General features: G+C 42.4%; 3 protein-coding genes across 4 annotated transcripts in view; 2 read left to right on the top strand and 1 right to left on the bottom strand.

The window, feature by feature from the left end:
• Positions 1–323: 323 nt before the first annotated feature.
• Positions 324–6,176, top strand: cipca (CLOCK-interacting pacemaker a). The gene is made up of 4 exons (XM_070979853.1): positions 324–441; positions 1,608–1,724; positions 2,160–2,329; positions 3,298–6,176. Exons 2-4 carry the CDS (start codon positions 1,619–1,621, stop codon positions 4,090–4,092), a joined length of 1,071 nt encoding a protein of 356 aa, XP_070835954.1. The 5' UTR covers positions 324–441; positions 1,608–1,618; the 3' UTR covers positions 4,093–6,176.
• Positions 5,913–9,847, bottom strand: zdhhc22 (zinc finger DHHC-type palmitoyltransferase 22). Its single transcript, XM_070979854.1, has 3 exons — positions 9,739–9,847; positions 7,153–7,710; positions 5,913–7,066 (listed from the first exon to the last, which is right to left on the bottom strand). Exons 2-3 carry the CDS (start codon positions 7,706–7,708, stop codon positions 6,789–6,791), a joined length of 834 nt encoding a protein of 277 aa, XP_070835955.1. The 5' UTR covers positions 7,709–7,710; positions 9,739–9,847; the 3' UTR covers positions 5,913–6,788.
• Positions 9,848–10,851: 1,004 nt separating this feature from the next.
• Positions 10,852–22,218, top strand: part of tmem63c (transmembrane protein 63C) — a 28,632-nt gene continuing 17,265 nt past the window's right edge. The window contains exons 1-2 of one of the 2 annotated variants that reach the window (XM_070979172.1): positions 10,852–10,943; positions 21,304–21,529. In XM_070979172.1, coding sequence (XP_070835273.1) covers positions 21,320–21,529 — 210 coding nt within the window. In that variant the 5' untranslated portion in view covers positions 10,852–10,943; positions 21,304–21,319. Of the gene's footprint in view, positions 10,944–10,988; positions 11,063–21,303; positions 21,530–22,218 lie in introns of those variants that run through there. The other variant, XM_070979173.1, reaches the window with a different exon arrangement.

The raw sequence follows: 22,218 nt of genomic DNA, 5'->3' as shown, positions 1-22,218 counted from the left end.
CGTTTAGAGCCTTCAGGGGCCACTCACACAGAAAAACAAGCGTTCCCATTTCCTCATGGAAGAAAAACATCTCACCAGTTACCTGGCAACCTCAGCCAGGGGCATTGGAGCCCTCAGTATTGTCTTGCTGCCCTTTCTAAACAAAGAGACAGACAACCACTGTCTGGGGTCTTTGTGAACATTGTCAGGTCCCAGAAACTGTAGAACATGTGCTTATTTGTAGCAGAAAATACATAGAGGAGAACAGGAACAAACTTGGTGCTGTAGGAGGTAACTAACTCCAGAGGATGGCAGTAATGCGGTGCTAGATGCCAGCTGCGGTGAAACACCAAAGAAGAAGAAGGAGGAGGAGTTAGACCAGAGACGAGTACAACAACAGGAAAATTACAGCCTTGGATGCCACTCTAAACGGATATTTGTTTTTAAACAAAGGGCACACTGGTAAGGTTGGCAAAAGTAATACTATTAGCCAAATAGTGTCGTGATGAGTAGGTTGCCAAGCTGGAGCTGCGGCAACTAGCGTCACCTAGCTAACTGAGCTAATGTTGACGGCGCAGGGGCAGGGCAGCAAACGGCGACACAGATTGTTGTTGATACCGATTACAGCTAGCTAATGTTTCATTCCGCGGACTAAGATTTTATTACTTGTGGTGGGGCAGTTGTTAAAACATGTTAAAGTTAGCCAAATAATGGAAAATACCAACAAGTAAACTGCCGTTAACAGTGTGTGTGTGGGTGTGTTGACAAAGTTGCGTCTGTAAACAACAGTGCTAAGTTAGCTATTTTAAGTCATGAATGCTGGACAGTTGAGACTCTTAGCTTATGATATTTATCGTTTTTCTGGACGTCTTCGTCACTATACTTTGAGCAATCGTGACAAGCACCTCTTACAAGAGCTCTGTAAATTAATGTTAGTCAGTTAGTCAGATTGGCTGCGTGGGGGGTGATAGGCCCCCTAAACGTCAAGTGCAATTCAATAAATGGACACGGCTTTTTTAATATTGTACTCTAATATTACGTTGTTAAGCCTTTTGGCGTTTAATGTTCCAAACCCAATATCATTAATTTATCATAAGGGTGTGCATTAGGTTTCCCCTGTAGATGTATTCGACATAATGTTAGAAACACGTCTTTACACTGATGTTTAGTCCAATACAGGTTTAGAGCGCACGGTACAGTTTAGCCACACCTTAAAGTAACAATGTCAATAAGGCCGAATATTGTAAGGAGGGACCTATCTGTAATAGGGCTATTGCATAACATGAAGCTGGTGTTTCCGATTTTGTGGCCCTTGGTGTAGAATAAACTGATCAGGGAGATGGCACTGACCTACTTACCGATCAACGCTATATTACTTATCGATACTTTATGTACAACAGACTAAATAGTTCTACATTCTGTGTACAACTGAGCTGAACTACACCCTGAAACCAAGTAAATAACAAAGTGTAAAGGCACAAGCATTATACTTAAAAGTTGACTGTGTCTCATAATTTTTTTTCAACCTAAATGTTTGCTAACTAACATTAAGTCTTGTCTTTGCCGTTATATACCCTGAGGGCACTTTGACCGTTACCATTAACCTCTTTAACTCTCCACTTTTCCAGAAGAGACAAGCATGAGCGGTTTTAGTAGACCTGACAGACACAGGATACCACAATTCACCAGGGCAACACACTTCGGAGCATCCAAGCCAGACCTGGAGCGAGATTCTGGCTTCTCAGGTTCGATTCAATTATGTTTCTCTGTTTTATGTTTTTTGTCTGTTTTATGTCTTTTACATGGCTGTTTTGCCAGCAGGGTGTTTTTGATCTGGGTGTACATGTAATGAGTGTTTTTACATGTTTAGAAAAAAAGCAACCATTAAGTCATAAACAAGGTCAACTCTAATCAAATCTACAGATCTAGGTCACATTTTCTATGTAGGTTATTCTGTATTATGTCAGTTTTCCTTATGGCCTTTATTTACACTGTGACAGCTGTCCTGGATTTGTTTTAGCCCTCTTTCTCAGGTTTATGGTATCCTTTTCCAGATGCTATGGAGACGCTTATCTGCAGTCGTTTTCATAGTACTCTGCTCTGCCTTGGTACACAATACAAAGGTAAATATGTTGCTTTTAAGCGTGATGAGACCCATATGCTTGTCTTCTGCTCCACAGATGCCAGCTCAGAGTATCTCAGTACAGTCGACCTGACAGACTCTGAAGATGCTGGAAGGAATGGGTTGATCTTCGGCCAGGACCAGAGAGGTCCACAGGTGGCTGTGATGGGAGGATCATACGCTGGACTGTCTCCGATGATCATCATGAATAACTTTGTCTTAAAGCAGGTAAAGTACAGCAGCACATGTCTGCCTCTGCCTGGTGCTGTTTCTTTCATTGTTTCTGGAGGATTTTAACTGCATCCTTACCTTTGAGCTTTGGATCTCAACTCTTTCACACTGCTAGTAGACTTGCTATGAAGTTTGCCTTTTTTGGCTTTTTTCATCTGAGATTTGATTAAAGCCAGAGAAAGCAGTAGCTAGTGTGAAACAGAGCCAAAGCCTCAGCCTAACCATTACATTGCAGCAACAGGCATCTTCCTCAAATCTGCTTTGTCACTGTGTTTTGGTAGCTGGAGAAAAAGTTACATGTTTGTGTGATCGAGGACTGTTGCCCTTATGGTGCTTTGCCATTCTAATGAATTGCCAAGTGTCTGTTTATTCAGTGCTGGTAATTCTATTAGGGGAGCCAACCCATGTGCTGGTGGTATATCATGGCTAACCCCATGCAGTTCAAAACAGTATGCGCTGGTCAAGTGATGGGCTATGATTGTGCAGTGCAATAACTTCATCAAAAGTGATGTGTGCTTGAGTGAAAAAGAGTATTTCACCGTTGTATTACTGTTACGTATTTTATTTTCTTGTGTTAATGCAGCTTTGGATAACGTCTGTCAGCTAATGTGGATTAGAAGAGTTTAAGTTTGTTACCTGTTCTGCTATTGAGGCTTTGACACCTCAGTAACATAGCGTGCCTGTAGGGCTTTCACAATGAAAGCAGCCTGCCAGGACATCCACAGATCAATGGATTTGGTACAATGTTAGTCATGTTCATGTCACTCCTGATTATTGTTTATATTCGGTTCTGTAATGTTATGGGTCAAATGAATGTATGTATGTGTTATCCTTCATTCATTTGCATTTTGTTATTCTTTCTCTTTTTAGAGAAATTTGTATTTAGTCAGTGTTGTATTATATTACACCATAGCTTATCACATGATATTAAAAGGATATTTTTCTCTCTCTCTTTCTCTGTCTAGCCGTCCACGATGGCTCCAGCAGAAAAACAGTGGGGCTTTCCTTCACCTTTGGAAGTGATGCCTCAGTCACAGGTGGTCCTTCTTCAGCCCCTGGTGTCAAATGGCAGCAGCAGCTCTCCAAAGACTGGCTCTGAAAATACCCGACAGTCAAAAAGCTACATGCCCATCCTCAAGTCATATCCTAGAATCGCCCCACACCCTGTAGACGCATCCACTAAGAGGGTGGGATCCTCCAAAATGAGGGTGACTTCAATGTCAAGACATGACCAGCGACAGAGGAGGCACCACCGCGGCCACAGGCTCTACAGCTCCCCCAGCCCGCAGCCAGCACTGTCTCCAGTCAAACCAATACCCAACTTTGAAGCGGCAAACAACCAGTCACAGGCGGCTGAGAGTCAGCAGGAGCAGCTCGGTGACAAGTCTCTCTCCCAGCTGGCAGGGACCAGCTCTCTGCCCTACACAGATGAGTTCAGGACAGAGATTGACAGCAACACGATGCATGACGACAAATACCAGGATCCCCTCTCAATGGACAGTAACAAACTGAAACGTTTCAGCAATACCTACAATATTCTCAACAAATCTGGCTTGCTGGGGATCACCATGCGCACAAAGCAGCTGATCAAGGAGAATAAGCGCACCCAAGGTCAGCTGCAGCAGCTTCAGGAGCAAACGGCTCTGCTGCTGGAGGCTCTGAGCAGCGGAGACCAACAGCTCTGGACTAAACTGCAGCTCTCTCTGCAGCACACAGACAAGGAACAGTGGGGAGCTAAATCCCAGAGAGTCCTGGAGTAACGCTTTGAAGGACATGACCAGCAGTTCTTAGTCAGAGGTTCACAAGATGATTTAATGAATGTGGAAACATACATTTCAGATCTTTACAGTTGAAGCTTTCTCTGTGTGAAAAAGTCAGTCCAGCCTCTCACATTATAACTAAACAAACTGTAACTTATAACTCAAGTATATACTTTCACACTTTTGTCAGGAGGTTGTAAGGACAGAACATCTTAAATTTGCGAGTTAAAGAGCCAAAAACCATCAGAACTGCTGGTCTAATACGAAGCTGAAGCACATCTACGAATACCAAGCAGGAGTTAAGAAGCATGTGCTTACATTTCAGACCCTTGCCTATAATGAATTTTGTTGCCTCTACTGCTTCAAAATGGCAAGTATCACTTGCAATAGGGCTATGGCTTCTATATGATCTACTCCTAATTGCATATAACGCATGCCTTACAGCACACATGAGGACACATGGGGTTAGTTCCTCATACATGCCTTGAATGTGATGGCTTTAGTCAACTGAAAATATAAGCATCCTTTTTTTTTTACTTTTTAAATCAAATAGAAAACCTGGTGTGGATTTCCTCTTTACGGAGGAGCATTAGGGCAATAGGGCAATGTCTTGTCCTTTTTTTGTTATTATTTACTTTGTTTTTAAATTGGATGGTAAATGAAACTGAATGAGCAGACGAGGAAGTGTACATATAAACAGCTTATATCCTCAAACAGCAGCTGGGTAGCTTACAGTCCAGAAGGATGACAAAACATAAGGTTTTTTTTAATAATTTTGTTACTTGGTGTCACTATTATTTATTTATGATTAAGTTTCTGACCAACTCTAAAGCTATGTGAATAATCTAAACAAACCAAGCACATTGCAACGAGTTTGCCAGTTCACTGGTAAAGCGTGTTCCTTCTTTCATAAGATACCTTTAGGACTTCGTAGGAATTTGCGAAAGCATAAACTGTAGCAAGTGTTGTAGCCATACGATATATTTCTCTTGACTTTGTATATGTTGTTGCCATGTTCATTCCTGCTGCTTAAGCTCAGTGTGATATGTCTTAACTGCAACTTCAAGGCAAAGAAACGACTGGTAAATAGTTTCTTTCAGTTTCATATTACCAAATCTTGCACTTAAGTTATAAGATTACTGACATTTTTAGACAAATGTTACAACTTGCATCCCTAAATGAGCGTTCTGTCTTGATAAAACAATGTGAATATAAATGTTTATCTGGATGCCTGTGCCTTTTTGCATATGTCTATGTTTGTACTTCATATTGATGCTCGAGCAGATTAGATTGTGAGCTTCAAGTGGAACAAATTGAATGTAATCCGAAGAATTGATATACTTCTCTGAATCAGAACCGATCATGCCCTGGCTCTGCAGCACATCCAGAGATGAAAGAATAGCATGAAGTCCTTAATGGTTCAGTTTTAAATGTTAAAAGTCGGGGTTAGATATTGCATTATTTATTTTAGCAGCAGTTCACTGCTGTTGCAATATTTTCGAATCATGCAAATTTAAAACTAAGAAATAATCGAGTCAGTCTTCATTTTAAAAGGGTAAAGGAGGGTTGCAAGAATTCAACTTTAAGATTACTTTTTAAAAAATAGCTTTTTTCATGTCAGTGTGAAATGTGCTTTCTGTATCGTTTCTTTAGCAAAAGTCACTTTGACTGATAACGAACTGTCATAAAACTGTTTGAAGATCATTTCCTCTCAGTCGTTTATTTCCCTTAATGGCTCCGAATGGCTCGTTCATAAAATCAAAGAAGGGATGCTTGTTGTGATTTCAGTACTTTTATTGGTATAACAGGAATAGACAAAATAGCTCTAAAAAGTATATTTCTTGAAATCCAAAACATCTTTTACATGATGTTGAATATGTCTGGCTGTACCGCAACAACAGTGAAAAGTCCTTACTATTAATATACAGAGGGCCCTGTCATTAGCAGTGGAGTGAATATCTCATCTTTGGGGTCATCCGTAAGCATGAGTTTATGGCACATTGTGAATAATACCCTGGATAATATTAAGGTAATCCCATTGCCCCCCACCCATTCCTATAAAGGAGCATGTTATTGCACCTTCATCAAACTGTCTGAGTCATATTTGTTTGAGTAGAAAACAGGCTCAACATGTAACAGTTTATTGTCAGAGCAGTGTTGTCAAGCCTGGCAGTTTATGCTGTAGACACATGTAATTTCCTTGTCCGCTAGCCCTTAACGTTGTAAAAACCACCATAAATTTCCTGAATGTCACGTTGTAGCATCCTGCGCGGAGGTGTGGAAGAGCAACACACTCGACTGGTAATCTCAGAGGCGTTCAAATCACTAGCATAATAGAAAACCGCGAAGCTGTGAACGCATGCACTTATGCAAAGCCATCTTTATATTCTGCTGCACATATAGCAGTGCAAGTAAAACTGCAGGGTGTCCCAAACGATCAACTTACTAGGCTTAATATTGCCTTGTCAAAGGCTACCTACTTAAGGGATACACTTACACTATGCACCTATTCAGAAGTTTCACACTGATATATGGCTCCTGTCCTTAAAGGAATGTGTGCTAAACAGCTAACTATTTCATGGACTACTTTAAAGGCCATAAAGCATCCATTTAGTATTTAAAATCAATCACCACATGGATCCCGAGAAAGCATTTTCTACAACTTATGATCTATTTGGAGCTATCAATACGGTGGCTCAGTCTTGTTTATGTGCACCTGTGTCTTCAGAGCACGTCTCCACTGTCTGCACAGGCAGGATAAGGCCAAGGATCCAGCGGGTACCAAAAACGTCCTTGAGGTTTGTTATCCAGGGGCTGCGGTTCTCCACGAGCTGCCCCCTCTGCATCTGACACCAGGTCTGTCCCCGGGCCACCAGCAGCACCTGCTGGCAGCAGAAGCCTGCACAGACCAGGCCGATGCCGAGCCACACGTACAGCATCAGCACCAGGAACAACTGCAGGCCTGAGATTGTTCCTGATTGAGAGGGATAAATGAAATTCTCAGGAGGGCAGCATGTAGATGAGATTATCATCTTAAACTGGAATTACTAAACAACTCACCCATGAAGAAGTAACCAGTGGAGAAGGGGAGAAGAGTCAGGAAAGTCAGCGGGTTCTCAAAGGAGATGGAGTACTCCACTGTTAGAAAGGCTACACCGAGAACTAAGGAGTACAGACAGGTGCATGACGTGTAGATGCAGAACATGATGAAGTAGCGCATGTTCTTGTTGCCGATGCAGTTTCCTGTGAAAAAGCAGTGGTGATCCCTCTTCAGAATGACTTTCTTACACAGTTTGCAGAAGTGCCGACCGTTCAGGAGGTAGTGCGCGTCCACTTTGTCCGAGCAGTGCGGCGAGCACACCGGCACCGCAGTGTCGCTGGTGCTTTCAGCAGGATATTTGATAGTCATTATGTAGTTTCCCAGCGCGTTGAACATCAAGAAAAGGAAAACAACCGTGTGAAGAGTCGTGGACCCCCTCAGTGATGTGTCCGGGTTTGGGAAGATTGTTGGGATGAAGAAGCAGAAGTGCAAAATGAAAGTGACTGCTGTAGCCATGAAGAAGTATGCAGGTGCTACAGCATTGAGAAGTCTCAGCTTCAGCATCCTGGTGAACATGTCTGTGTGAGAGGGACGACAGAGAGCACAGAGTTACTGCCCGAGGCTCAGAGCAGCGAGCTCATCCAGCCCCATTTCAAAGGTTTAATATGGAAACAGGTTACAGCAGGTCTTAGTTAGAACACACACACACACACACACACACACACACACACACACACACACACACACACACACACACACACACACACTCAAAATACAGACTAATTAAACCCAAATGAGAGCTGTTAACATGACAGAAACAGAAACATTTTAACTGGCACAACATTAAGATTAGCAGCTTTGCACATCCTTTTGTATATACTGTTTATTTTTCCTCAGTATACAGTATATATTTTGTTTTATATTCTGTTTTGTATTTTGTGGTATATTTTGTTTTATATATTCTCAATATAAATATTTTGTTTTTATACTTGTTTTTTATATATATTTTTTTTCTTTCTCTTTTCTTTCTTTTCTAATTTTATTCTAAATCTATCAGAATCAGAAATCCTGTATTAATCCCTGAGGGGAAATTGTTTTCGTTACAGTGTTCCTTACAGGAATGGAATTAGAATAAAATTAGAAAAGAAAGAAAAGAGAGAGAACTATATATATATAAAAAGCAAATTTAAAAACAAATATTTCAATTGAGGATAAATATATAAAACAAAATATACCCAAAAATATAGACAGAATATACAACTACATATATATATATATATATATATATATATATATATATATATATGCAAAGCTTAGTCAAATATGTAACAGATGAGTAAGGAGCACTGCAACAAAAACTGTTTCTCCTTGGCGATCAATAAAGGAATTCCGATTCTGATTCAATAATATGAATCATTTCACAATTATATGTATATAATAAACTATACCTCAACATATCCTGTATCTTCATTTCTTATCATGGCTCCTACAGATTACTTTACCACTTAAGATGGAAATACAAATAAAATGTTTTTCTACAATTTACAGAAACACTTGTATTTAGACATTGTGACTCAATACAACAGTTCTTCCATAGATTCTGCCTTTACAAAGATAACCATGCTCAGTCTTGACTGACGCTGTCAGAGAAGTATTAATTTAACAACATGTTTATTGCTGAGGTTCTCATTTGCAGCTGTGTTGAACTGGGCTGCTTCATATTGAGAGGTTTCTCATATTTCGGCCACCGGCTTACAGACATCAGAGAGGCAGAATATTAGAGATGCCTTCTAATATAATAATATAATGCACTCCAGTATGACTCCACCACCTACTATGACCTTAGTGATCATAGTACACATACAACACACTGTATGCGTTGTATTTTTATCTTTACCATCTTTTTCAGCTTTGTTTCACTTGTTTCGAGCTTTATGTCTTTCTCTATCATCCTTTAAATTGTTCTGTATGTAAGTTCATTGAGAACAACTTAAATCATCTTCCTATGTGGGCGCATGCTTGTGCAATAAATGGCATTCTGGTTCTGAAATAAGCCGACCAGACAGGAAAACGCTTCCAGAGACAGGATCTGCTTCAGGTCTATCCTCATGAAGCATCTTTGGTGAAAGCAGCACAGCCCTGTTAGGAGAGATGGATCGTAAAGATTGAGTGATCTCATTTTAAAAGAGAGTCAGTCAGTGTGCTGCTGAGAAAACTCATTTCTCTGCAAAGTAGGGTCTGGGGACTCTCAGGGGCCACTGAGAATACCAAGAATATCTCACCCTTTTCACTGTGATCTGTACAGCACTAACAGACGTGCAGATCACAGAGAATCAGACCACAGCGAGAGGGAATGAAGGAGCTCCCACAGACTAACCCTACAACCTAAAGCTGGGTCCTCATGTTCCTCTATGGAAGCTCTACCGCAGGCCGGTGAAAGCCCTAAATGACCGAGAGCAGACAGCGCAATCAACGACCATGGCAGCCTCCTTTGCCTTGTTCAGGAGACAGATCGCACCGGTGCCACTGATGGCGTCAGTCATTTAGCTCCCATGACGACGCAATTAAAACAATCATCCAATGAAAGCGTCGTCATCGCTGCCTACCTGCAGATGTCAGGGAGCGGAGGAGCTGTCCTTTCAGCACCGCGGAGCCGCACTCATTCAAACGCACACACGGTGCTGCTGAGCCTCATCCACGTCTCTTTTCGTTACTGCGGTGTCTGCTCCTTTGTCTAGCGCCGCCTGTTGGTCTGGATGCGGCTGTTTCACTCCTTTATTTGACTTCACCTGCCTTTTCATTTGCTAGCACATCCATAGAGACTACTATTACAGCAACAGCAGAAAAAAAAATGGCCCAGGATACGTTACTGTATGTGGATATATGGCAGCTGCATAAATCGACTTTATATTGACACTTGTTCATTATTGAATATGATTATTGGCTGTGAAGGAGGAGATGTTCAGCTGCTTCACTCATAATGACTCATGTGAGCAGCGTTTTGCTGTCGTCATTGGTGGAGCTTATTTGAACTAATCTACATACTGTTAAGTAGTTTAATTAATAACTATGCAGAATATTTTTATTATATGAGCTCATCATATGTTTTTGCACGTAAAACTTTTTTAAAAAGCACAATATTTGTCTGTGAATTGTTGTGTAATAGAGAACAAAGTGGTATGAATTGGAAACACTCAATCAGCCAGTAAATTGAATGTCCACCACCGATCGTTCATTACACCAATCAAGTCTATTATTATGGTCTGACAGAGAGAAAGGAAATGAAGAAAATAAAAACAAAATAGCAAGACGTAGTAACAATGCAAGAAAGACAGTTTTCCAGTAGGTGGCAATACATCCTCAGTGACTGTGTTGAGTGCTGACATATTGGTGATATGGATTTATGATATTTTGCTGTTCGTCAGCAGGCGGAACAAATCCACACTATGTTTACCTTGAGCTGTCTCACCGCCTGAACGAGCCTGCTGCTTTCTTTTGGGCTTTAAAAATAAAAATCCACCAATAATTTCATCAGCAAAATAAGCACTTCTAACGTGTATAATTCACCTGGTAATTACACATGCTGGACCGGTAATCTTTTGCTCTATGCTAAATTTAGAGGCGAAAACAAGATTTCGGAGTGGAAACACGACTTGACGCTCCCTTAGCAGCCTCACAGGCAGGTGTTTCATTGTCAGACGGTCCCTGAGTATGTGGGAGTTTCTCCTGTTTCTTGGTGTTGGAGAGGAAAGGAAGCACACAGCAGCATCCTCGTCGTCACCAGACGCCAGCGATCGGGAAGCTTTGGAAGGTGAGATGTGATTTTGTTTTTGTGTGTCCGTCTGGTGATGTAGACGCGGACCGGAGGGCTTTATTGCGCTATTTATGGCGCATTCGTTTTTCATCAAGTTCCACCAGAGCTGGAGGAAGGTGGGTGTGCAGACTGTTGTGAGTGCTGCAGTAAGCGGGTGAACACAGACAACAAAACATCGCCTGCTCGGACAGAGAGACGCGTTTTCTCTCATTCTTAAAGGCAGATTTTACGATGGAAACGTCCAGACGCTCCCTGCATCACGGCTCAGTGTTGCGAGCGGCTGGTGAGGATGAGGATGCTTCTGGCAACGTGTCAGACTATTACACCCAAAACAGATCCCTCTCACTGTAACACCCATTGTTCTTCATGGAGTCAACTGGGCGGAATAGCTTTAATGGGCACCTTAAACTGGAATTAGGGGCTCCCATTGGAAACGCTGATAAATAAGGGCTCTTTTAGTTTTCCAGTCATGCTGTGATCCTGCTATCTTCGCCCTGCTGTAGTCTGTTATTGTTGTTCAGCCTGAACTCCTGTTTGATTTACTACACACACCAAGCCTTTGTCAAGTGAGCAAGCAGTTTGACCTGTTGAATCCGTGCTAATTCCACTGCTTTTAACACTGTCCGGGTGGCTCTGTCGCCTTCTGAGATGGCTGTTTAAAAGGCACTGCTGAGGTAAACTGAGGTCATAGTTGGTTATATGCCATTGATGTTTTTGAGTGTGCACTGAGCTGGTTTTGGTTGAATGTTGCATTTGTAGTCTTGTGCAACTCCTGTCGTTTGCACCTGGCTGTGGTGAAGGGAAGTGGCTTTTAAAAAGCCAGATTTGTAGTGGGTTTTTGACATTTCAGCTGGTCACTCGAGCATTTGTACGGCAGCACACTGAAGAGAGACTGGGTTTAAAACAGGGGATTTTGTGTGGAGGACGGCTGCACTGTTTGTAGTGAGGAGGGATACTGAAATAGATTTTAATGAGGACTCAGTGGGCACTAATATGCAAGCCAACGTCCAAACATACGTGGCTCATCACATCTGAAGGTAAATGACAGCGATGATGGCAATTAGTGTTAATTAGAGAGGAGCTCTATCATCCTTCCAGGCTCCTCTTCATGAATTTTGTTTCTACTTTGAAGACAAGAAATCTGAAGAAGGATTTGAGTGTAAGTCCTTAATTGCTTTAAGATTGGCATGGCTTTAAAGTCTTTGGAACTGACATGAATCCTAGATGACGACAGATGCTCTGAATAAAGCAGCAAACTGCCTTTGAATCAAACAGGCAGTGAGTCGTTTGATCATTCCTGGTTGTATATTTTCTAATATTACCTGGTTGGCAAGTTCATTTCCTAAGTGTGCAGGTAATAAACTCCTGCATAATCTCAAATCTATGTATTTTATCAGTCACTGGAAGTCTAACTAGCTTTAGTTGTTTGTTTATGCTTTGACTGCGTCTTGATGAGCTCGTTCAGCCCGTGGCTTAAGCATACTATCTTTTTAATATTTCAATGACTGTCACTTTAAATATTGATGCTGACACTGCACAAGTAAGAGTGCACAGTAAGTCTCCCAAGAAATGAGAGCAAATTAATGCTGGTCATCTTCTAGTATCACACAGACATTAATATTTCAGGAGACTAAGCTGAGATTGAGGAAAGAGCTTGCAGCGGGGAGATGGATATCGTGTACTTGTGCGGCATCAAACTGCTGTTGAGCAGGCGGACAGCAGAAAGCGGCACGAGAGCCTGAGCCTGCGTCCACGGCTCAACTGCGTCTGCCTGGTTTGTTTCTGTTTGTGTTTCAGCACCGTGAGCAGGTGGACAGCTCCAGCTGCACTGAATGATCTAACAGTGAAAACAGTGGAGTAGCTGCTTAAAGATCCCATCATGAGCGCTTCTGTTTTTTTCTCATGTTGCAATTAAAGCATCAAAGATAATCTGCTCTGCTCCACATGGACACTGAAGACTGTACAGATGATAATGTTCACATGGTTTAACATTCAGGGATGACAAACATGAAACTGTTGGAGGTTTAGGCGTGACTTCACTCTAGTTTGAAGATTACATTCAATCTCGACCTAAAATCTCAATTTTTGTCACGTAGGAGGGTTCTTCTGTTGATGACTTGATTGATCAACTAGTTGATTGGAAAAAATAGTCACTGCTTCAACTGCTTTGATAATTTTTCAAGCAAAAAAGTCAAATAGTTGCTGGTTCCAGTTTCTTAAATTTAAGGATTTGCAGCTTTTCTTTGTTGATGATGACAATAACTGAAGAGTATTTTGGTTTTGGAGTGACGGTTGAACAAAATATGTTGTGATAAGGGTTTTTCACCATTTTTTGACATTTTATAGACTAAACAATTAATAGTGAAAATCATCGGCAGATTAATCGACAATGAAAATAATTGCAGCACTCATTGGGACATATTACATTTTCTGGAAATTTAAGTGAGAAACTGCTTAAGGTAAGCAAACAGGGATATATGATTTACTGTCTAATCCAATGAATTAAATACTTGACCAATCAAATCTCGTGTCTAGCGTTAAAAATCATATAAAAATCATACACCCAGAGATATCGAAGAATTCGCTAAAAAACTCTTTTGTCTCGTGGTGTTTATTTTCATTTTACTACAGCAGGTGGATCTTTTTGTTGTGCTGCCTTTCACTGTAATGAATGAGATTCAGCTCTCAACCTGAGCCCCAGACTGAGAGTCAGAGAGGAACAGCCCATGCTGTTGACAGACTGCACACACTCCTGTGTGGCACCAAACAGACGTCTTCCTGTGTACTTCCCCTCTCTCCTCACTCTGGTAGTGATGATGACGGAAGTGTTGAGGGCAGCGAGATGTGTGCTGCAGGTGTGTGTCTGTGTGTGCGCGATACATCCAAGATTGCATCATATGTGAGATGTATTTCTGTGACTCATTTCCCCAGCCACATGTCACGGGCTGCTGGGTATGAATAGAAATGTCAGAAAACACTTTGGTGAAAGCCTCCAGACGGAAAATCGAACACAAACAGAATATCAGAAGTACGCGGCGGCTGATGATATCATGGTTCGCTGTGGAGCCTCCATTCGTATTCCACCTGCCATCTAGCCACAGCAGTTATGCACCATAGGCTTGCCTCTGCTCCTGTCATGTCTGCAGGGCTCCCTGCTGTTTGAGATTCCTGCTGTGAGCTTTCCTGCTCTTCCAGAGGGCTCTGTCTCAGAGATGCCAACACATGCAGTATTGTCACTGATGTACACAGATACTCGCCCGCAAAGGGCCGGCCGCCATGAGCTTCAGCAGCTCATCCTATCTGATCCTAACACATTTACTTCTGCCTGTTGTATACGCACTGCAGTCCCATATGATTCACCTGCAGCACCTCTTTCTGTACCCGTATCAGATGTTGTTATATGAGAAATGATGTCTTCTGCTTGGCTGTGATCCAGATGCTCACTCATTTTTAACTGACTGCTCTGGTGATTCTGCATTTTTTTTTAATCCATTAACTACTGCTGGCATGTATTTCACTTTAGAGCTTAAACAATCAATCAGTTAATCTATTAGTTCAAGGACAGGAAATGAATTCGTAACTGTTTTGCTAACCAATCAATTATTATTCCTTTTTTATGATAAAAGGTAAAATCCCTCTACATTTTGAACCGTGGATCAGACGATACAAGATATGCAAACATGTCAACATGTTTAGAGACCAAATGTTTAATTGAAAATGAAAACAAATTATTGGCAGAATCATCAATAATTGAAATCATACTTTCAGCCTTATATCACATTGCAAGTTTTTAAAGGCCATGTGCCGACTGTTTAACTCTTAAACTGCTCAGTCATTGCCACACAATTACAATGCAACTTTGGCAACAAACAAAATCTTAAGTACTCTTCAAGCCTTGAAGTACATTTTAATTTCATAGTAAACTGGATGGAAACCACAGGCTCCCTGGACTGTAGAAAATCAATCAGACAACTCATGGTATGCCTTGGACCATGATTGGCAGTAGTGTTATATTGAGAAGGAGCACAATTAACACACAGCAAATGCAGGCTGGATGCACGGTTATTAGAAAGCAGCATTGCTTTTTGACTCTAAGCCACAAATTGTGTCCTGACAGTCAGACTGGAGTTGAACTGTAATATATGCACACAGTATCTTTTTGTTATTGTTGTTGAATATGCATGCTGCTCAGTAAAATGATAAAGTGATGCTGCCAACTACAATTGTTAAAAATTCTGTCAATACTTTGAGACATGTTGTATTTTGATTGATTGTATGTCCCTTTAAATGTAGCTTAGATGCTTACAGAGTGGATTTCTCTGAGGGAATCTGTTATGACATGTTTGCTTATTTTATAGATGTGGGGCTTGAAGGTGGTTTGGGCTAAGATTCAGGTTTTGTCACATTTTAAGGATTGGCTCCAGCAGCTTTTGCATTGTAAGAGGCTGTGGGTGGAATCTTCCAGAAGCTCGGAGGTGTGCAGAGAAAACACAGATTAGGCAGGTTCTGTGGCATCCAGAGCACGTCATAAAAAAGCCATCACGGATGCCAGATGGGGTCTAACGAGGGATGGCTCAGTCCACACAGCAGCAGCAGGGCAGACACAGCGCTCCCCTGGGGACCTACTGAGCATGTGCAGCCAGACAGGAAGCAGGTGTATGGTTTGTTGAGCACAGCCCATGTGCGCAGTCGTCGCTCCTGTCATGCTATGGCTCATTCAGCCTCCAGAAAGAGGCTGGGTGGGGGATGCTGGATTACTTGTGCACTCTGAGCAGGCACACCTCAGTGATCTGTGTTTGTGTGTTGTGTGATGGAGAGAGAGTCACATATGAAAAGAGCAAAGCACCTCCTCCACTGAGCAGGTGGTGAGCAGATTGTGCTAAAACCTCCACCCTCTCCTCCCCCCTCTGGCTGAGTCTGATGAGGGTCGCCCATCCACACCCTGCCATCAACACCACCCTCCAACCAAAGCATCACAAGAGGCCTGTAGCTCCCATGGAGTTGTAAATATATGCACTCACACAGAAGATACGCTATATGGACAAAAGTATGTGGAAGCTTTAGTCCATAAAATGGGCTAATTTTCATGGTTTGGGTTAGGAAAAATAAATGCTACAGCATGCAATTCTGTATTAGAGCAAGGTCCATAAAGAAATATTTTGCTCAATTTGGTGTGACCTTAACTCCATCGCACACCTTTGGGATGAATTGGTCTTATAGCCCAACATCACTGGCCAACCTCAGTAAGGCTTAGCAGGGAGCAAACCCCCACGTCCAGGTTCCCTGAGAGCCTTTTACTGAAGAGTGAGGCCTGTTTTGGTAGCATGTACAGGTGCAATGTTCAGGTCTCCAGACACTTCTTGCCTTGAAGTGATTGCAACTGAAGGAGAGCACTGATGAGCTGGAGAACTCTCATTACACCCCTCATGAGATTTTGCAAAAGTGCTGTGAACTCCAGCTACAATTGTATTTGAGGTGTGACATTATTTTTACAGTAAGACATTATTCAGCCTCTCATGTGGATTATTTGATGGCTTGCCTGTAACCTGCAGAAAATGCTCTTTGGTGTGTTAATGGAAAACTACACAGGGTAGACAAAATAATATAAACTTTGAGTGAAAAATGTCGGAAGAACAATGCAGCTTCAAAGGTGATATGCTCCCCAGCATGCTAAAAGACCAGCTTCCACAAAATATTATCTCACATTGTCACTGGAGTTTTATTGGCTCGTTAACAGCTAATTAGAGAAGGATTGTTTGAACAGAATACCTTTATTTCCATAATCAGGGTCTCAGTCTTATATTAACATGCAGAGCACAGCTGAAAATCGCTCATGCATATTCTACCAGCTCTGGGCCTTTGAGATGAAGTCGATGACAGGGGAAACATCAAACCGCTCCTCTCCATGCAGGTATTGCTGTCTCAAGCTGAGAGAACAGCCTTTGCCAGCACAAACAGAACAGAGGCAGGGGAAAACTGCGTGTTTGACAGGGCTGCAGTCGGCTCAATCAAGAAGAGAACAACTGTGAAGCCATTCTTCTTTTATTTATGGTGATTGCAAGTTGTCCTTGGGAGCACGCTTTTATCTCCCAGCAGCTGACAGTTGATAAGGTGCAGAGGTTTGGAAGTCAACACAAGTTCACACTGTATTTATGGTTCATCTCTCTGGTGAAACAGGGCCATCTCTGGTTCATTCCCTCAGGCAGGTAATGTATCTTGGCCCAACTGAACGTTTGACGATGGGAGGGAACGCTCCTCCGGGACCGTCCACCAAATGGTTTATGTTGTTGATGAGGCTTTGGTGCAGCTGGGAATTAGGATGCACCATTTAAAACATGTCTAGATGTGAAGGTGTCTTGTCATAGCTATATATAACGTTCTCATTTCAGCGTGACAAAGCACTTGTTTAGGGAGCTGGTGAAGGATTTAAATGATGATAAAAGTGAGTAGTGGATGCCAAAGCGCTTGGCACAGAGCTCTGTTGCTCACTAGCTCCAAGTGTCCCCTCAGTGATTTCAGCTCTGCTCCAGGCATGGCTCCATGGCAGTAAACTGAAACATCTCAACAGCTATTGGGTGGATTGCCATAAACTTTGGTATGCATATCCCTTATGCCAATTGGATGAATCCTAATGACTTTTCGTGACCCTCTGGCTTTTCCTGTAGCACCACCACAACGTTCAATTTGTGGTTTTGAGTGAAATTCCTCAAAAACCATTGGATGGATTGCCATCAGGTTTGGTACAGATGTTCATGTTCTGGACTGTTTGGTGATCCTGTCACTTAATACCTAACACTTACAATCAAATACCTACAAAACAAATGACTTTCCCATCAGCCTCAGCTGCACTTTGTGTTAAGTGATAATTAGCGTATGTTAGCCTGCTAAATTAAGATGGTGAACATGGTAAGCGTTAAACCGTCTGAGGATGAGCATATTTTCATGAGCATGCTGTCACGCGAGCTCAAAGTGTACCTGCAGCCTCACAGAACTGCTAGCATGGCTGATGATTCTTTAGTTCTGTGTTTGTATTTATATAAATGTAGGTGTTGGTAACAACAAAATAACTGCTTTGAAAAAATCTGTGATACAGCTACAGCTGAAGCTGATGATAGACCTCTGCAAGCATTGCAAGTTATCGATCTTCTGACTTAAAGTTTAATTGTTTTGTTTGGCGCCTCAGGGATGATCTCCTCACACACACACACACACACACACACACACACACACACACACACACACACACACACACATGCTCAGATACCTCAGCTGTTTTTCCTGGTGCAATGAGCAGATTAGCTGACCTGATCTTGCTTTTTCGTCTTTACTGCTCGCTCTTTTTTCTGCTGCTGTGACTCAAACTCAGGTATACCTCATCTCCACCTCGCGGCTCCTGCACTGACTTCAGCATCTGCGGCCATAATAGCCTAACTGAGCACAGAGGAGAGATTTCACTCGTGCTGCCAGCGGGAGGCACAACACTGCTTCCCAGGCCAAACATCAGTTTGTAATCTGCTGTGTTGGCTTGGCAGCCTGATTCAGGGATGAGGAGGAGAGAAATGAGCAGAGGAGAAGGATTAGAAAGACTTCAGATTTGCAGAGTTCAGTAAGCTGGAGAGGAAATGGATAGCATGGGATAACTGTGAGCATGTCTGAGTGTTTATATACAAGCGGTGAGAAAGAAATAGAATATCCGTGGAGTCTTGTGGTGAAACTGCTGAGTCATGCTGTGACGTTCATCCAAATGTTGTGTGAAACCACACCGTAGTCAGCCTGCATCCCTCAGCATCCTGCTCTGCTCTGGAGGTGGAGAGGAAGAGTTTCACCGTTCAGCAGCGTTCAAAGTGAATGACCCATCTTCTGCGGGAAGATGAACAGCTCGGTGAGCAGATGAAGGTCTGTTTAAGCTTCTGCATGTCAAACTTTGTTAGAGCTCAGCATGCTTCAGTTTACAGCCAGCTAGTTGTGTTTACTCCCATAGTGAGGCATCATTCGTGTCTGATGCAGCTCCAGTTGCTGTATGTCCCACAGTTGCTCTTGGATTTGTTTGCTATCATCAGCTCATCACAGGAATATAAAATAGGCTCAGAATAGGTCACTGCAGCTTTCCATTTTAGGGTTTTCAACATGATGGGTGAATTAATTAAAAAACAGGCAGATGCTGCAAATACTATCATCATATTGTCGCATTTTATTGCCCAAAAAATTATCATGTTTTTGTTGATTTATCTCAAAATCTCCTGTAAATCAGTTTGTTTTACTTCAGAACTGCACGCTCTCTGCCTGTACTGTAAGCCTGCGTTGTTATTAATCCATTTTTAGCTGTAAAATAATCCCTTTGTGCATATCGATGGCTTCATCCATTATTGGTAGAGAGAGAAAGTGTGATGTAAGGTTTCTGCGGACACACAGCTCTGCAGACTGTGTGTGTGTGTGTATAATTTATGGATTTGCTTTGTGGTCCATCCTCAGGGATCCCAGTTGTCTCCACAGGGAGGCTCAGATCCTGCGTATCTGACAGTGTCTGAATATTGACTGCAAGCTATACAGTTTCAAGACAGGACGTAAGACAGAGGCTACAGTGGAGCTGCTGAAAGACTACTGGGTTGTATTTTTGTTCTTCTGTACATCTCCAGACCTCTCTGACAGCGTGATGTACCGCAGAACAGCAGCACAGCCATTGATCAGCCTCCTACATTAAGCGCCCTGCTGTGGCTTCTGTTGCACAATAAAATGCTTCACAAAACTGTGATGTAGCTTCTCAGGAAGTGGCATCATTGGCGCAGTGATAAATCACACCACTTCTGTAATGTGTGCCAGTTTGGAGGCCTTTTGCTTCCTCTCCCGTTTCTCGCTCGTTTCAGCCTCGTGTTACCTCACAGCTCTTGTGAGAGCTGGACAGCAGCAGGTTGTGATGCAGTATCGGCTGCCATTTAGCGCCGTGGAGCAGTGTTTACTACAGAGCATGTCGGTCTGTCACAGTAACAGCATCTCTGAACGTACTGAGCAATCTCATCTTTCCCATGAAATCTGATGATTGATGTCTTTCGCTCAGGTGGAATCGCAGTATTGATGCAAAGCTTTGTCAGCGCTCTGTCGCTGCTCCATTTCCTGGGACTGTTTATTTAGTGAGGAGTGTACACAAGCCGAGCAGCTGGGAGTCGGGACTGTATTGATCGAAAGTGAGGGGAGCATGTGCTGCTGGAGGACGAATAGTTCAGGCCTCTATTCTGTGTGCGTGGCAGTGTGAATGATCATGTCCTGCACATACTTCTCTAGACGGAGGGAAACACACAAAAAGTGACAATAACTGCTAATCCCCAACAAGCTGCTCAAATTGCAGAGTACACAGTTTAAGCTTTTACTCTTGTCTCTTCATGCTCACAACAGAAATGTTCTTGTGCAGTTAAATGGGCTCATTAGCTTCTTCCTGTTCCATATTATGGCGTTTTAAAGAGCCCGCAGTATATCTGTACCCAATCAGTTTGTCACTTCCGTGTGACGTCTCCGCTTCCGTTTGGCAGATCAAGAAACAGACACGGATCAATGTCTGCTAATGGACTGTGATGGTCATCAGACTGATCCTTGTAAATGCTACCAGGACTGCACAGAGTGAGTGGCAGACACTTGTCTGAGAAAAACAGCTTTCTGTTGAAAAAATACACCATTAAATTCTTATTTCATTGCTTATTACCAACACCACACCCTCACTGTCTCCGTTAAAAGGCACAATCATCGTAACTCTCAGTCCATGTAAATACAGGCTTGTATAGACTGCTAAATGTTAACAGCATTATCTAAAAAATGTCACTTGTAGCCGCAGTAGCCACCGTTTAGCAAAGACTTAAAGCAAAAGTGGCACTTTAATCTCAAGAAACAATCACTGGATCATTATAGGACTTGTCTGAAGTGGCAGTAAACCCAATGTGATGCACTGTGGATCGGTGTGTGTGCTGACACCTGAGAGCTTCAACAGGTGTGTTTCTAGAGACCATTAATGGGAAAACATCAGCTGTGGGGGCAAATTAGTGTGTTTGTTGCAATGAAGCACCCGGCAGGAGAGAAGTGAGTTTGTGGAAACAGGTGAGCTGTGCCACATTTATTCCATATGCCTAACTATCCTCACAAGGGCAACTTTTAACCTGTTAGTACTGACATATACATGTGCTTTTCTGAAATACTCCCTGATTCCCTGATTTGATAATAGGCATGTACAACATTAAACGTGTTTAGTCATGAGTGTATGTGTATGTTATTATTGACAAATGATATTGAATATTGACTGTCTGACACCTGTGAGGATTTCAGGATGCATTCTGTTGTAATAGATGTGATCATTCCCTTCCTCTTCCTTCAGGTATGGTCCAGTGCTGATGGCACACTCAGAGCTGTTTGTGACGAGAGCGCCCCCTGTGGAGGGGAGGGCTGTGGAGCTGAGCGCTCTGAGCTTCCTGGACTCGTTTGGGGAGGAAAACAGCACTGCTGAAAGATGCTACCGCTCACACTCCCGCAGCAGCGTCCTCCAGGGTCTGCCGTTTGGAGGGGTGCCCACGGTCCTCGCCATCAATGTGGTGCTCTGGATGGTACAGACTCTCTCACACACACACACACACACACACACACACCCAATAATGTGCTCAGTTTACACTATTAACTCCACCAAAGCCATGCTCAGTTAACATCTGTGTGTGTATGTGTGACATTTTTATATGTAATAACTTTTAAAATGTTGCTTTGCCATTTTTTATAGTCCCACTCATGATTATTGATTACTGACAAACCCCCTGGTGATGTTTGACCAGCAGTCCACAGCCAATAAAGGCTTACACTTAAAAGCAGGGAAGATAAGAAAAACATTTCACATTTTAGAAGATACGGTGATCTCTACAAAAAAAATGTTAAATGATCAGGTATTAGAATGGTTGGAAACGCTCTGAATCATCTCTTCTTTGTATACCGCTGGAGCTTTAGAGGACCTTGACAACAAGGCTTCTGAATATATCCAAAGCCGTCAACACCCTGCTGAGATATCATGAACAGCCCTGATACAAACAGACAGCAAGAGGTGATGCATGGTCAGGGGGCTGCCTCTGTAAAAACACTGTATCTAATGGATATCTCAAGCCCTTCACTCTGCTCTTGATGATAATACAGCACAACAGCAGCAGTGAGTGATGGAAGTGCTTGGCGTTGCACATGAGTGTGTGAGATCACCTAATACTCCTAATCCTAACTCTGAATCCAAATTAAGCAAGGTCAGTATCAACTGTAT

This window comes from Chaetodon trifascialis, chromosome 14 (genome assembly GCF_039877785.1).
Source record: "Chaetodon trifascialis isolate fChaTrf1 chromosome 14, fChaTrf1.hap1, whole genome shotgun sequence".
Lineage (NCBI taxonomy): Eukaryota > Metazoa > Chordata > Actinopteri > Chaetodontiformes > Chaetodontidae > Chaetodon > Chaetodon trifascialis.
The sequence above is the reverse complement of the archived record's forward strand: the minus strand, read 5'-3'. Positions and strand labels throughout refer to the sequence as shown.

What these genes read in the sequence shown, in the direction of transcription:
- cipca (XM_070979853.1), top strand. Translation starts at nt 1,619, where the DNA reads ATGAGCGGTTTTAGTAGACCTGACAGACACAGGATACCACAATTCACC. An exon ending in GCGAGATTCTGGCTTCTCAG is followed by an intron (nt 1,725 to 2,159) that starts GTTCGATTCAAT and finishes TCTGCTCCACAG; the next exon opens with ATGCCAGCTCAGAGTATCTC. An exon ending in ATAACTTTGTCTTAAAGCAG is followed by an intron (nt 2,330 to 3,297) that starts GTAAAGTACAGC and finishes TTCTCTGTCTAG; the next exon opens with CCGTCCACGATGGCTCCAGC.
- zdhhc22 (XM_070979854.1), bottom strand. Translation starts at nt 7,708, where the DNA reads ATGTTCACCAGGATGCTGAAGCTGAGACTTCTCAATGCTGTAGCACCT. An exon ending in CACTGGTTACTTCTTCATGG is followed by an intron (nt 7,067 to 7,152) that starts GTGAGTTGTTTA and finishes CCTCTCAATCAG; the next exon opens with GAACAATCTCAGGCCTGCAG.